The sequence below is a fragment of the Lycorma delicatula genome, chromosome 4 (assembly GCF_047948215.1).
Source record: "Lycorma delicatula isolate Av1 chromosome 4, ASM4794821v1, whole genome shotgun sequence".
Taxonomy (NCBI): Eukaryota; Metazoa; Arthropoda; class Insecta; order Hemiptera; family Fulgoridae; genus Lycorma; species Lycorma delicatula.
Genome location: NC_134458.1, coordinates 26,757,874 through 26,773,154, shown reverse-complemented (window position 1 = coordinate 26,773,154; position 15,281 = coordinate 26,757,874). Strand labels below are relative to the sequence as shown.

At 30.3% G+C, this 15,281-nt stretch overlaps 1 protein-coding gene across 2 annotated transcripts; it reads left to right on the top strand.

The window, feature by feature from the left end:
* Positions 1-10,889: 10,889 nt before the first annotated feature.
* LOC142323216 (dynein axonemal heavy chain 10-like) lies at positions 10,890-14,515 on the top strand. 2 transcript variants are annotated; one of them, XM_075362568.1, is made up of 3 exons: positions 10,890-11,013; positions 12,385-12,541; positions 14,314-14,515. In XM_075362568.1, exons 2-3 carry the CDS (start codon positions 12,392-12,394, stop codon positions 14,479-14,481), a joined length of 318 nt encoding a protein of 105 aa, XP_075218683.1. In that variant the 5' UTR covers positions 10,890-11,013; positions 12,385-12,391; the 3' UTR covers positions 14,482-14,515. The 2 variants fall into 2 exon arrangements, with proteins under 2 accessions (XP_075218683.1, XP_075218684.1); XM_075362569.1 differs by having other exon boundaries at positions 10,896-10,986.
* Positions 14,516-15,281: the final 766 nt, after the last annotated feature.

The window sequence follows — 15,281 nt, the reverse complement described above, 5'->3', positions numbered from 1 at the left end:
TCTGGGTGCTGATAGTGACACCTCGTTGTGCGCGCAGGAAAAAATTCAACTTACTTGAACCTTAACAAATACACAATAACACAACTATGTACTAAACCAACAAACACAATTCACAGTAAAAACCTGTTTAAACTTACATTCTAAATGTATATCTACCTAATTCTATAAAACTGATGGCAATAGTATTAACTGATGGCAAGATGAGAACAGCAGGACCAGCCACTGAAGCGAGAAGACATACGCGTAATCTTAGCTTTAAAAAAGAGCCATCATGAATGTTAATATGCTTTACTTTAAAAAATTCATCTTAGTTTGATTTAAAAAGTTGATAGGTTTCGACAGTTTTTTGTACATACAAATTTCAGGTCAGGAAAGAACCGATAGAGCTGCTGAGGGTACCTATGTTTAGCTGGCTTTCACTTAGCACATTTCTTTTCTGATTATGCATGCTTCATAAAATATTATTTGAGAAGTACATCCACAAGAATGAAAACACGTAGACTGTTTAAACTATTCTCAAAATTTATGTTTTTTAAAATGTTGTATGAACTATTGATCAACTTATACACCTTAAAAAATAAGATTAATAAAATACTGCAAGAGAATCATGAATGACATTGAATTCTCTACCTGAAATGCTGAAAAAAGACAAAATAGGACAAAACAGATTTTTTTAAATATAGTGTACAGTAAACAGAAAATACAATAACTGATTGCAAAGATTTGCTTAATAGTTGGATTCTGGAAAACTGAAAACTACACCTTTTACAATGTATTATAAACGGTTAAAGTCTCATTCACCAAAGTCAAATATTTTCTATTGCAATTTCACTGCATTCTTTTTACACAGTAACATCTTCTTTTCTTTAGCATCTTAGTAGATGCTACTAAAAATTCATATTTTTTTATAAGTCTTAACCAAAAAGGATCATTATTATCCAAAATTTATGAAAAATATGTGCCTTACTGCAGATTAACAATGTAATGCAAATATTCAAATAGTAGATAAATAACAAAAAATTGAGTTTTATAATTATATGCAATAGAAGGAAGATAATTTGGGGTTGTAAAGGAAGCTCTCATAAACAAAAAAAAATGAAGCAAAGTTTGGAGGAGGTTAAATATGGAATAATATGTCAGCCAAGTGCTCCATAGGTCTTTTTTTTCCCCTACTTCCCCGGGCCGGGTATCCATTCAAGTATGCGCAGCCAGGGAAAGTGTCCTTTAAACTCAAAGGAGGCCTCCTCACCTGCCGGCTGTATGTCCGGCACAGCAGGTCAGCTCCCCCGGTTGGATCTTTTGTTTTAATGTGCCTGCCTCTAGCCCTCCCCCGACAGAGAACCAGGCCCGACAAAACCGTCCCTAGCCCCCGCCGAGGAAACCGGGTCTCGGTCTTTTCATTACCCAGTTGTTATGATCACCAAACGAAGGAATGATCTTCTCCTCATAGCTGCTTGCCTTAACGAAAATATTAAACTGCTAAGTTACCACGGGGCCTCAATGGCCTCTTAAAAGGGCTACATCATCTTTAGCCTTTAGCACTATCTTGGCAAACTCCTCCATTTTGTTCCAATTGTCAGTGGATCGTAGGAGAAAAAGAAGCAGATTCTCCAGATTTAATTCTTGCAGCCCTGCACGTCGTCTATGTATAGTCCATCTATTACAGTGGAACAGAGTATGTTCGGAAGTATCCGAATCCTGGCAGAACATGCAAATAGGTGCTGGTCTTCTACCGAATCGATGTAAATAATATTCGAAGCTACCATGCCCAGAAAGTATTTGAGTAAGATAATAACCAAACCTCCCCATGTCCTCTATCAAGCCACATGCCCAAGTCGGGTATCAGTCTCCTGGTCCAGGTAGCTTTAGTGGAAAGATTCCATCTGTCCTGCCATATGCGCCTGATGTTAGCTTGGACTTCTTGTTTTGGCATGCCACGATACCTAAGTGATCGCTCCTTAACTAAGAGGTCGATAGGGGGAACCGATGATAAAACACAAGCCGCATCGTAAGAGATGGTGCGGTATGCAGAAGTGATGTTTGATGCAGAGTTCTAAGTCTTACGACATTTCTTGCAACACAAAGTGCTTTTTCCCATATAGGTACAGCAATAATACAGAGGTTAAAGTTGAGGCAATGACCTGCCGCCTAGATGCACGTGGAGCTTCATGTCCAGCCAACAATCTTGTTAAAGCCTTTGCGGTATTCTCGACCTCTTTACATTTCTGTGCGAGATGAGGACTAAACTTTAGAGCTGGGTCTATAATGACCAAGATATTTTGTTACTGCCACACGGTCTAGTCTGCGATCTCCCACGCGGAGATTTAGGTTTCTAAGTCGCCTTCTTCCAGCCAGAAAAATATAGTGACATTTATCTAAAGACAAAGATAGTTCTTGGTCCAAGAGCCAGTTATTAACCAATGTTAGCACTTCATTACCGGTAACTTCAAGGTCACGTTCAGTTTTGGCTTCAATTAATATAGCCAAATCATCGGGATAAGCAAAACAATCGTTGCATCCGCTGTTTAGGCGCTCATTCGCGGAAAACTTGTACGTCACAATTTAACTGAAAAAACTGTAATAATTCCTTGCATCATACCTTATTGTGTCAAAAGTGTAATTTCGCTCTCTTCGGAACTTCAAATGACAGCGCTTTGAAACGTTTCACATCGTACTCTTCCTTCATCCCCTACCTTTTCCCTGCAAAATATCCCACATAATTGTCCCTCCCAGCTTTCCAATAATTTTCAATCTCCCCATCACTCTTCTCTATTCTCATCTTGTTGTCATCCTGCTCATAGCGTTTGCCCCTCACCCTGTGTCACCACGCCTACTCCCACGACACCTTCCATCACTCTAGCTCCCAATTCTCTTTCAAATAATCCACTCGTAATCCGTTCCACTCATATCAGCTCCACTCCAATTTCACCGCAGTCTGATCCCACCACAATGTTTTTTCGTGGGTGGGTGTGTGTCAATCTCTCTGTTGTGTCTCTTTCACACACTTGAAATTTGTATTTTACATCATACACACTTTTCATACGATGTGCTCAAGACAATGGAACAAATTCTGCTCCAGAACCTCTATTAAACTCTCTGTTATTATATTATTCATTCATCGGATCCCAGTCATGCATAGGTATTCATATCAAACTTCCTTCCTGTGAATAAAATTCACCCTCTGGTCTTCTCTGCTTGATTTTGCTCGCTCGCCCCCCCAGTATGTTTACGCCAATGCATAAAGCGGTTATCAGTTAATTCAACTTGTTTGGTGTTTGACTTGTTTTCATCTAAAATTTAACAGTATTTCAGTGTAATGAATATTTCATTTATAATTAAGAAATTTTTCATACACTGAAATTTATGCATTCCATTCAACATACATTATTTATATGCTCAGCTGATTTTTTCATTTAAGCCTTCAGTATTGATTATTTATTAAGATTTAACTCTGTATTATTTCATGTGTTTATATCTTGAATAGTAATAATAAGAACTTTTAATGAAGAAGAGGAAAAAACATTCCGAGATTGTTGTATTGTTTTCTTTAATTTTTTTTCATAATTACACATGTACATCTTTTTTCTTTCAATTTTATGTATTTTGACGACATTGTAAAATAAACTCTCTTGATACATTCTCTCTCAAGTTGTTAAGCTGTCTTGTTAAAGTTTTATAAGTTTTCTTGTTAAAAAGTGTGTTTCAATTAATTATGAAAGTACTAAACTCAAAGGAATTTATGTAGACATATATAAAATCCACGATTGTGAGATTACATTTTGTGCAAGTGAATATCAAGATATTAATGTTTTTCTTTGTACAGTAATCTGTTAAACTTTGTTATGATAGTCCAGATTACATCCTGTGTAAGTGAATAGCAAGATATTAGTGTTTTTCATTGAAAGGTAATCGCCTGCTAAATAGTAAGGTAATCGTCTGTTAAATAATAAGATATTATCATTATACTCTGTATTATTATATACTTTGTGTAAATAAAAGAAACATTAAAGGTAACAAATTTATCTATACTTTACAAAGGTTTGTTGTATATAAATTTCGCACATGGAGATTTTGTGCAGTCTTAACAAAGCACAAAATTATACAATATATAAATACATTATCACAATGTGATAATGTATTTATATATTGTATAAATATGGTTATACAATTTTGATTTCATTCTGTTAAAAAATAAAGTCCAATATTCTTTTGGCAAACACGAGCTATGTGTAATTTTATTTTTGTAACTTGCCCCAACAGTTATATCTCTTAGCTTTATTTTAAACGCGATTAGTTAAAACTATTTGAAGTATTACACAAAAGCTCTAATTTTTATCTGAATTCATTACGGGAGGTGACTTAAAAGTATGAGACCAGAACTCTATAAGGAGGAACAATTAGAAAATTTGGTTAAGCTTCAAATTATTTGAATCTATGAACTGATAGTTGATAGCTTCAAGCCCTAAATGAATAAGCCTATTTAAAATCCAGCATACTTTAACCGCATTCTAAGTACATGAATGCCTAACTCAAAAAAGCTGCTAGTAATAACATAAGCCGATGCAAAGGTGAGATTCACAACACTAGTCGGTAAAGAAGACCACAAGAATGACTATGAATGTTGTAATAACTGTTTCAAATATATTATTAAATTATAAAAATATTACTTTTTAAATTTGATTTGCCATTTAAAAAATAGATAGTATCAAATTTTCTTTGTCAACTATCATGAGCAAAAACAAGTAAAATTGCCATTGAAGTTCCCCAAAACTGAAAAAGTTTAACCAATCTCTGTACTCGAGTTGAAAAATGTTGCCTACCGTTTTTTGGGATAAAGGGGTGCCATTTTGGTTGATTTCATGGATTGTGGATCAACAATTACAGCTGACATTTACTGCAAAACGCTTACCAAATCGAGACGTGCGAAACTGTTGTTTGGCATAATCCTTTTTCACGACAATGCACACACTGCTGCCTTAACCAAAAAGACGATTCAAGATTTTCTTTGGAAACTTTTTGACCACCCTCCACATAGTCCTGACCTTGCATCTAGCGACTACTTCTTGCATTTGAAAAAGCGGCTTGGAAATGACAGTTTGAAAATGACTAACTCAAGGCTACCATTGTCAACTGGTTCAATTCCCTGAGGGTGAACTTCTATGCAGAGGGATTAAAGAATGCGGTGCAGCATTACAAAAAGTGCTTAGAACTGAATGGCGATTATGGGGAAAAGTGAAGTAGATATGTAGTAAACTAAAACTGTAAGTAAAAACCTTTTCTCACGTTAATGATCAGACTGCCCTTACTTTATGAATATGCCTCGTAATTACAAAATGAAAGTTCCTGTGACACCATCTAATAATATATCGTTATTGACAAACTCACAGGAAATTTAATGCACAAAATTGAAAACAACCACAGTGGCATAAACAAACATACAGTGGAACTGAAGTCAGATATTACACTTAACATTCTCACCTAACATTCTTAATATGTTAAAGGGGACAATAATTGTAGGTTTATATCGTTGCTGAAATAGAAGTTCTTCTGGAATGCACGTCTATCCAAAGCTGCATTAGTGACTATCAGAGTTTTTGCTCTCTTCCAAATTCTTAGTATGTTCTAATATTGGGTAGGGCTAGTGACATTTATGTGCATATTGTTAAATCCTTAAAACAGGTTCTGCTGTTTTACCTTTAAAACTGATATTCTTAACATTATATTATAAGAGGAAAAAAAGGAAATGGAACTGAATACTAACTGATTTTGCAAATTCAAATATTCATGGAAGCTGATTTTGTAATAAAGCAAAACCATTAAAACTACTGTTCATCAACTTTGGACTTAGTATTATTTATAGTATTAGGGCAACAAACTTATTTTAGTTAACTTAACAGATTCAGTGATTGAAATCATGAGAGCATTATTAAAATTGAAGATAATACAGTTTTATATAAATTTAGTCAAGGTTTAGATAAGCAAATAGAAATTAAAAAAACTATTTTAGTATTTAAATATTTATAATTTAAATAGAATACCAGTTTTAAAAGTAAGCATCAGAATCCTTTTTAAGGCTTTATTTATATTTTTAGCATATGTTGCACACAAACGTAATTAGCCTTACCTGATACTAGAACGTATCAAGGGTTTTTACCATCAGTGTTGCAACATATTTAAAACTGATATAATACGAATGAAATTTATAGAATAAAATGAAATCTGTGCTAATACATTTATAATGGAAAGACATGCAAATCTTAAATATATTTTCAAAAACACATGAGAGCAATTAAATATTTAAAAAATATCAGTAATGTAGCACATCATTTATTAAAAAACAAAAAAAATGGTAACTAATAAGCAACAAGACATGAGTAGAATTAAAATTAATTATACATTATTAGTAATGTAGAAACAGTGCATTTTGGAAAATTATTATATATATTAATATATAAAGATACATTAATTAAAGAATTTACTAAAGTGAATAAAAAAATTAGACTTTATTCTATAGAGAATAATTTAATTTCAGGTTGACTGTAACGGTCAAACCAGAAGCAATAATTCATATTACTCTTATCTGAATGTTGATAAAGTTAATTGGCTATTTTAAACTTATGAGAAAATGTTTTACTAAATACTGCATGCAGGAACTGATGCAGGGCATCTTTGAAAATATTATTACTCTATTAAATAAAAAGGTAATAGTAGAATATTTTCTGGCTTTGGAAGTTAAATATAAATATTCAATCAGATTTCAGAGTAGTAGAAATTAAAAACACATGTTTTGAAGATAAAACATTTTTTAAAATAGTATAATATATAAAATTCAAACATTTAAAAATATAATTTGATTAAGGCAATTCATACATAGATAAATTCAACTTTTCTAATAACTTTGTGAAGATAAAATATAATTTAGTTATTGGACATATAACATAAATATAACATATTTCAAATTGTTATTATTCTTTTTATATCAATATTCAAATCAGTAGAAAGAAAATAATTTCTTTGCATTCATGGGGAAATCTTTTAAATGGTTTGTTAACTGATTGAAAATGAAAACAGAAGGATAATAAGGTTCTTTCTTGATAAGCCGAAGTATTGTGTTGAGTTTCAACAATGTGTGGTTTGGTAGAAGGGGAAATTGTTATTTTTTAAGAATAACTGATCATTCTTTTTATCAATGATCGCATATTCATGAACATAAACACAAGATAAGTTAACATTTTTATTTCTAAAAATTGATTTACAAGATTAATACTTGGGCGTACTAGATAATGATTTGACAGCCCATTTTTGAATCTTAAAGAAGATGGAGCCACAAAAATAATTATACTTTAGATGGAAATGTATGTAAGCATAATATATATTTAATAATGATTACCGTTTCAAGGTTAAGACGTTTTAAAGCAAAACAGAATGGTTTTTTTTTGTAAGAAACAAAATTAATTTGATCATCCCATAAGAACTTAACACCTCACCCAAAAATAATGTAATGGAACACCCTGAAATTTTGCTTTATGGATAACAAAAATAGTACTGTTATCATTAATGTAAATTCTATTCCCATGACATCAATATGTACCCGAGAAGTACAGTGCAACAGTTCTATCCATATTAAAATTAAATGTTTACAATCCATCCAGTGAATTATTTTTTGGCCTGCTGTTATAAAATTTTCAATTCCTTTTAAATAATTATTTTCAAATATAGATACAGTTGTGTAGTCTGTGAAGAGGGTTGCAACAAATGGCTCAAGATTTTGAGGCAGATCATTAAAAAATTTGTTGATGTTTTGTGGTTTGTTAATACATTTGACCAGTCGGTATTCAAAGATAAATACATAAGCTTAAATAAATACTGCAGGCGCTATTTACATACTGTAAAACAAAGCATATAAGAATTATTTTGCAAATATACCAAGTAAATATAAAGCTGCAGTCAGCAATTAAGAGCGAGAGTAAACTAGGAAAAAATATTTGTAAATCTGTTTCAACAATATTTAAATTGATCATTTTGTTAAAACATAAATAATATGGGAATGTTATTCAAAAAAGATAAAAATAAATTACCTGTATCTCTTGGGTGTAGATTGTAGGGTAACGGTAAATTTTGTGAAAAAAAATGTTTTTCAAGTTTGAAAAAAGCACAATTTTTATGGTCTTCCTAACTATTTTATTCCCACCTATAATCTAAACCCTTTGACTTGTTAAAAAAATAATGTTCTTGTTTCACATGCTTCCTGGTTTATTACAGATTTAAACGATGCGTTTAATAAAAGATAGGGAAACTTAATAATTATGAACTAGTAAAAAAAAAGTAGGGAGTGTGTATACAATCAGGTCATTCAGCACATAAAAAAAAAACAAATAATTTTGTACTAGTAGAATTATAGTTAACTGCAGTATACTATACTGATATACTGTGTATACTAGGTTCATTCCTTTTCAGTGCTATAATGAATGACTTAAATCAGTTTTGTAGCCTGATAGAATACAACTTTAATTTATTAATTCAACTAAAATAAATCTCAGCATAAGATTTAATGGTGCATAGCATTAATGATTTTTAGTTTAGTATTAAACGAAGGAGAGATGCAAAAGAAAATATTGCCTGACTTAAGAATGCTGGAAAATGAGGTTGGCAAAGTTAAATGTTTACATTTTTTGTTTAGATCCACCTCTCTTGAACAACTGTTGTAAGGTTTTTTATGTACTAAACTATTAATTCTTGTTTATTTACTAATAACATTTTGAGATACTCTGAAATTAGCAGTTCATTTCAAGGCTATATAAATTAGAGTTCACACTTAAGTTTTGGGGCCAGTCACCACCGCATATCTGTGAAGTGCTGCTGTGTCAAAAAATTAATGATATAGAACAAACTTTATAATAAATGTTGTAGGCCATTATTTGTTAAATCACAGATTATGGCTACTATTGCTTTGTGTATTTTTTATACACTAAAGGAAAAAATAATTTAAATAGCTGCAGTCAACTTTAATAATTACATTCTCAGGATGTCAGTTTCTTGATCTGGTTCTAGCTAAATGAAAAACCAGTTAAACTTCAGTAGAAAAATATATAATTAATTTACGCAGCATTTGCGTACCAGGATAGTGTAAGTTCTATTTTAACCGTAAATAGTTAACAAAAGAATAAATATTACTATTACCAAAAACAACATAATTATAAAAAAACCTTTCTTTTTTTGGTCAACTAAAACATTAAATTAGTTCATAACCTAATTTTGTGGAGAAATTAATACATTTTTCTTTTTTTTTTTAGAAATAAATTACTATATTTTTTAAGCAAAGAATTGTAAAAAAATTATGTAAAATTTCCAGGTTTTTATATTTATGAATATATCTTTGCTTAAAATTATTTTGTTTTAAATTATTTTTGCTTTAAATTATATATTTATGTTTTTAACATAAATATATCTCTATATTATCTCATATATCTCTTTTAGTAACTATGTATAGAAAATTGGTCTCTTTCCTAAACAGCAGTAAGGATAAAAATAAATCTTTCAAAACAGCAGACACTTTAACATTAATTTATGAAGACAAAGACTAAAATTTAGGATACAAGAACTGTGTAAAAGAAAGAAAGAAGATAGAATTAAGGGGAATTTGGCAATTTTAAGTAAGGGAGACCAATATTGCTAGATAATTTGGTTCTAAAATAGATTAATAAGATACAAATTTTAGTTAAATGTCATTGAAGAATAGGCTCAATGTCATTGAAGAAACTTACAGTAACAAAATCCATTGATTAATAACAGCATTTGCCTATAACTAAATACCTCAGGATTTCAATTTTAAATATATTCAGAAAAATATTAATTGAGAAAGAAAAATAAACACCTTTTTGTTTAAATTTTAACATAATTAATATGTGTAATGTAGTTAAATTTTTGTTACCTCACTTTATTGAGATTGTATTTTATTTAACACTAGTAAGCGTGACTAGCCTGAGTAGGGAGTAAAAGTAGAAAGAGTACTTCTAAGTCAACCATTCATTTCAGAGCTTTCTGGAACGATTAGTTTGGTTTTTTATTAATAGAGGTAGATACATTTATATATATCATTAAGAAAAATAAAGAATACCAGGGCATGTTTTACGAATGAAAATAAATATTTACTCCATGTTCATATAAACATAGATTAGTCAGGAATTATTTGAATATGGAATTTACAAACCAATGGATATAGCAAGGCACACCATTTAATTGGCCTCCTAGGTTATAACAGATTTAGTGACTAAATTCTCAACAATGAAATTATATGAATCAGTTTGGAATACTATGTGGTTCTAAAAGTAGAAGCGAGAACGTAACAATTTTCAGTAATTTAAAAGAAACATATTTTTTAATGAAATGGTAGTCATGATGGAACGGAACGTTGAATTAAAAGATGTTAAAAATATAATCTTAATCAAATTTTTCGTTTCGTCATAATTAAAAAAAAAGTAATAATGACTTCTCGATTAATAATATAATGCCAAAATTTTTACGAATTTTACTATTCAAGAACAAAGAAAATGAACGGCTTAGTCCCAAGGTGTAGTAATTACATTGGATATCAGCTGATATTTATTTATTATCATTACCAACATGACAAAGCTGTAATACTATCGAAGACAATTTTTTTGTTGAGATATTTAATTTCAGATTAGTTCTTATTACAGTTATATTTATTTTAGGATAGTAAGTCTATATATTAATATAACCTCAACTAGTATTTCCTTGTTTTTTCCTGAAAAATGTATTTTTTTCTTTGAAGGTTTGAAATTTTAAATATTTTTTTGAATATTAGAAAACATTTTTCAGAGATTTATACCATTTTGTTATGAAACATTTATAGAAATAATGTTGAGAATGGATAAGAAAGCATTGTGTCGTTTCTTCCCGTGCGTTGCTGGTATCTGTTGTGACTTTAGGCAGTTGTCAGAGGGTACTTTGTTAAGTTGTTATAAAGTGAGTTTTAACAAATTTTCGCAAAGAGTAAGTTGATGTGTTTTGTATCATTAGACTTTGATTAGTTAATTTTTCACCTTAAAACATTTTGTAAACGACTGTCGGTCATCAAATTTTCAAGTTAGTGAGTTCAGAACTATTGACCAAAGATGATTTTTGAAAGCCTCGTATTGTTAAAAAAATAATAGTAGGCTGATGAAAATAATTTTACTTGGAAATATTTTTGTAAATCTAACCCAACTATGGTTTTTTTTCAGTGGTTAACATTAATGTATTATGCGTTGTGCTTCTTATTATTGTACTTATTCGATTAATTTACAATGGTTTTGTTTCATTTCAAACTTTGTTTTATTAAATTTATTTTGTTGATTGTTTGTGGGGATAATGTTTTATAAAGCAGGTTCAGCTAATAATTCAAGTGAAATGTTAGCAAACCCAAAGTGTTCAGATAAATTCACGAAACATATAAACTCAACTTAATGAAAACAGTATAACTAACATAACACATTTAATATATTGTTTCCACTCATTTTTTAACAAATTAATTCACTTAATATCATGTCGAATTGAAGCATTACACATATTACAAGCAAAGAGCTGGATGCTAAACAGTTAAAAATGAATTGAAATTATCATTATAATCTCAGAAAGGATTAAAAATATTTCATAGAATTTAAAACTGAAAACTGTTTCAGTTGTTAAGTCTTCAGTTAATTAAGGAATAAGTAGAGGGAAAAATTTATAATTATATTTTAATCATAAAAAAAAATTTAGCTTAAAATCATTAAACCATTGAAACTTGCAAATCAGATTGCCTGCCATTATCTAATGCATACCACTCGAGTAGATAAAAAAAAGAACCTTAAACTAAAGAAATATTCCTATCATAAAATGTGAAGGATGGGATATTATTTTGTATATCACGATTATAAACTTTCACAATAAGATTTTTAATGTTACTTTGGCTAGATTTAGGAAATTGGTTTCTGTCACTAGAAGTGCCAAAGATGAAATTAAATTTAGTCAAAAGAGTAGTAGAAGTAGCTGTCGCTTCCATTGCTCTAGACATGCTGGTTGAAGTGTGGTACAAACTATTCCATTACTTAGGAATCTGGATTTCATACTTCTAAGTATGAGATGATAGATTTGGTTGGATGTTTGTCACGGCATACATCCAAACAGAAAGTGTTCAAAGGTATTTATATTGTACACTTGGTTGGATCTTTTCATTGAGAGCAGATTTTCAGCTGATGCAGTGATCATTTTATGGTTTTATTGTACATACCTTTATTTTTATAAGTATTTTATACCATTCATTTAATATTTTTATCTTGTCATTTTATATGAACATCAATATTCTTATTAAATTCTTTACTGATAAGCTATTTATTTTTCCAGTTTCGACATGATATATGATCAAAGTTCTCCTGGCACCCCAGTAATTTTCATTTTAAGTCCAGGGTCAGATCCAACTAGTGAACTAATGAAACTAGCTGATCGATGGGGAGCTGGACCAAAATTTAAGTACCTTTCTTTAGGTCAAGGACAAGATAAGGTAAGGTATATTACAGATACTGTGATGTATGTTTATATAATAATATTACTATGAATTAGTTTTCACAAAAATGAAAACAAATGTTACAAATACTGTCTATTGAAATAAATGTTACTTAGAACATTGTAAAAGATATTAAAACTCCTTAACAATCTTTTTCAAACAAAAAAAATTTGTTTAAGAAATAAAATTCTTCATGCTTAGCAAAGATTGAAGAAGAAGAATTATGTTAAAATATATTATTACTAGCCTATTGGGGCTCTACCCCCTGGACTACAGGGCCCAGATTAGCTCAGACAAACCCCAAAGCTGACCCAGGAGCTTCCCAGGGCCACAGGGCCTGCCACAGAGCTTGCTTTGCTGGTCATTCCCATCTACCCAGAGGGCTCTGCCCCCTGGACCCTGCAGTGTTCATTATCATCATGGTTGTGAGAATAATACTGATAAATAACAATTAAAGTATTCAGGCATAGAAACCTGAAAAAGAAACTTATTTACAAAAGGCAGATTATTAGTAATTATGGTAACTGAAGTACACACACCTTTGAGGATGAAAAATTCATAACTTATATCTGTTCTCAAATGGTGCGAGAACAAACAGACAAAATTTTGGCTTTACATATAAGCATATTCAAATAAATTAGAACTATATTTAAGATAAATAAATAGTAGGTTAAACAATAAGTATGTGTATGATGTTGTGTTTTCATGTGTAAAATGAGAATATGAACTATGTTCATATATTCCTATTTTACAATATTATTATAAAACATTCTGTATGTTTATTGTTATCTTTTTTATTTGAATTTAATTCAAGCTCAGGTATGATAGAGTTCTATACTGATAAGATGCAGGCTTATTGCATTAAAATGATTATTTTTGAATTTAGTTTACTAGAATTGCTACAGGATCTAAAAGGAATTTGGTTATACAGAATAGATGTTTGATTCCTGCTTACTATTTTTAATACTAGATTACAGTGAGTTGAAGAAAAGCTAAAGAGATAGAAAAGCTAATTTTGTACTTTACCAAGCACTAGATTAAACTGTTTGGTAAAATTTCTGAGATGTAATTTAATGAAGTATACCGCCAAAAGTAATTTTAAATTATTTTGGAATCTTTATTTAATTTTATACATTCACTCTCCACTTAATTTTTCGCTTGTCTCTGTTGATTTAATTTTCACATGGTGTTCCACTGTCAAACAAGGATTATCCTCATTCACTGAATTAAGGAGCCAGAGTTAAGGAATGCTTCTTGTGAGCATCGTTAGTAGTTCCTTCTGTTTCAAAGTTATCCCAGTTACAGGCAGTGGATCTCATTGGAGCATCTTGTTGAAACTGATTTCTATACTCTCTCTGTAGTGCAACTATGTTCTCTATCTACCAGTAAGCCTTAAGGATAAATTTTCTTTCCTCAAAGCTTAGCCTTGATTCAGTCATTATTTAATCACACCTGAAATCAAGATGATAGTTATTAGCTGTAAAATAGTGTTTACTTTTTTTGGGGCACCTGATATAAATTCTTGTAAACTAATGTACTTTTTGTTGTGGTCAGGTTTTTTGTTAATATTTTATGTATTTCTTTCCTTCAATACTTGAGCTATCTTCTCTCCTACTGCTTCCTTTCCAATTCTTATTTTTCCAGTTTCTCTTCAATATGACTTATTTATCCTACTAAAAGTATATGATTGCTTATAAATTGCAGTTATTACTTATAAAAAGCATTATTGCTTATAAATATTTGTATAAATTTACTTTCTTTTGTTATAGGCGGCAGTTTCGCTTTTAGTAAATGCAATAAATCGTGGGAATTGGTTAATGTTACAAAACTGTCATTTGCTGATCAGTTTTATACGAACTTTAGAAAAGATATTAGACAAAAATACAAAACCACATCCTGATTTTAGGTTATGGCTTACAACTGATCCAACTCTGTGATTTCCTATCAGTGTCCTTCAGAGGTCAACGAAAGGTAAGTTTTCTTAAAACTGACTTATCAATATGGTATTTCATTTTCAATTTTTTCCTTTTTTTTGGAAAAACTACTATAATTTTTTTAAATACAGATTAACTATAAATGGCTCTTGATATGATATGATTCTGGATGCTGTTTGATGTAGTGGAAACCATAGTACCATAAGTAATGTTTTTACCCTGTAAATTAGTTATATTGTTTTACCGGTAACTATTTATCAGCATATTTACTTATAAAAATTAACTTGTTAGTGTGGTTCTAAGGAAAAGGGAAAAGATGTTAGCCATTTATCTTATAATTCTGTATTTAATGTATATGGTTTTCCTTTATTTTACAATGTCATGTCACAGTTGGCGTGACCCTTATCTCCCGATATTGTTCCAATGATGGATAGATTTTCTCCTCCTCAACCTTATTAAATTCCCAAAATCTTGTGTTTTTTTTTTTTTTTAATTTTTATACTATTTTAGTTTTGCAATTGGTGAAAGTCTTTTATGCTCTAACTTCAGTTAGATGTAATTTACTTAAATATATACATGTAAGTACTGAAGAAAACATTGATGTGTGAATAAATAAATTAATATTTAAACATAAGTTTATATGACACCTGTTAAGAAGGATCTAAATTATTATTTTTTTGTTCATTTGAATTTGAACAGAAAAATTCAGCTTACCATGGCAGTAACCCTAGTTTGCTTGCATGATTTTTTATACCCTAGTAAAATGATTCATTTCCTGCCAATAAAAAAAACCAGTCTGTAAT

Coding starts and splice junctions, on each gene's coding strand:
- LOC142323216 (XM_075362568.1), top strand. CDS start 12,392: ATGATATATGATCAAAGTTCTCCTGGCACCCCAGTAATTTTCATTTTA. Junction 12,542..14,313: donor TAGGTCAAGGACAAGATAAG/GTAAGGTATATT, acceptor CTTTTGTTATAG/GCGGCAGTTTCGCTTTTAGT.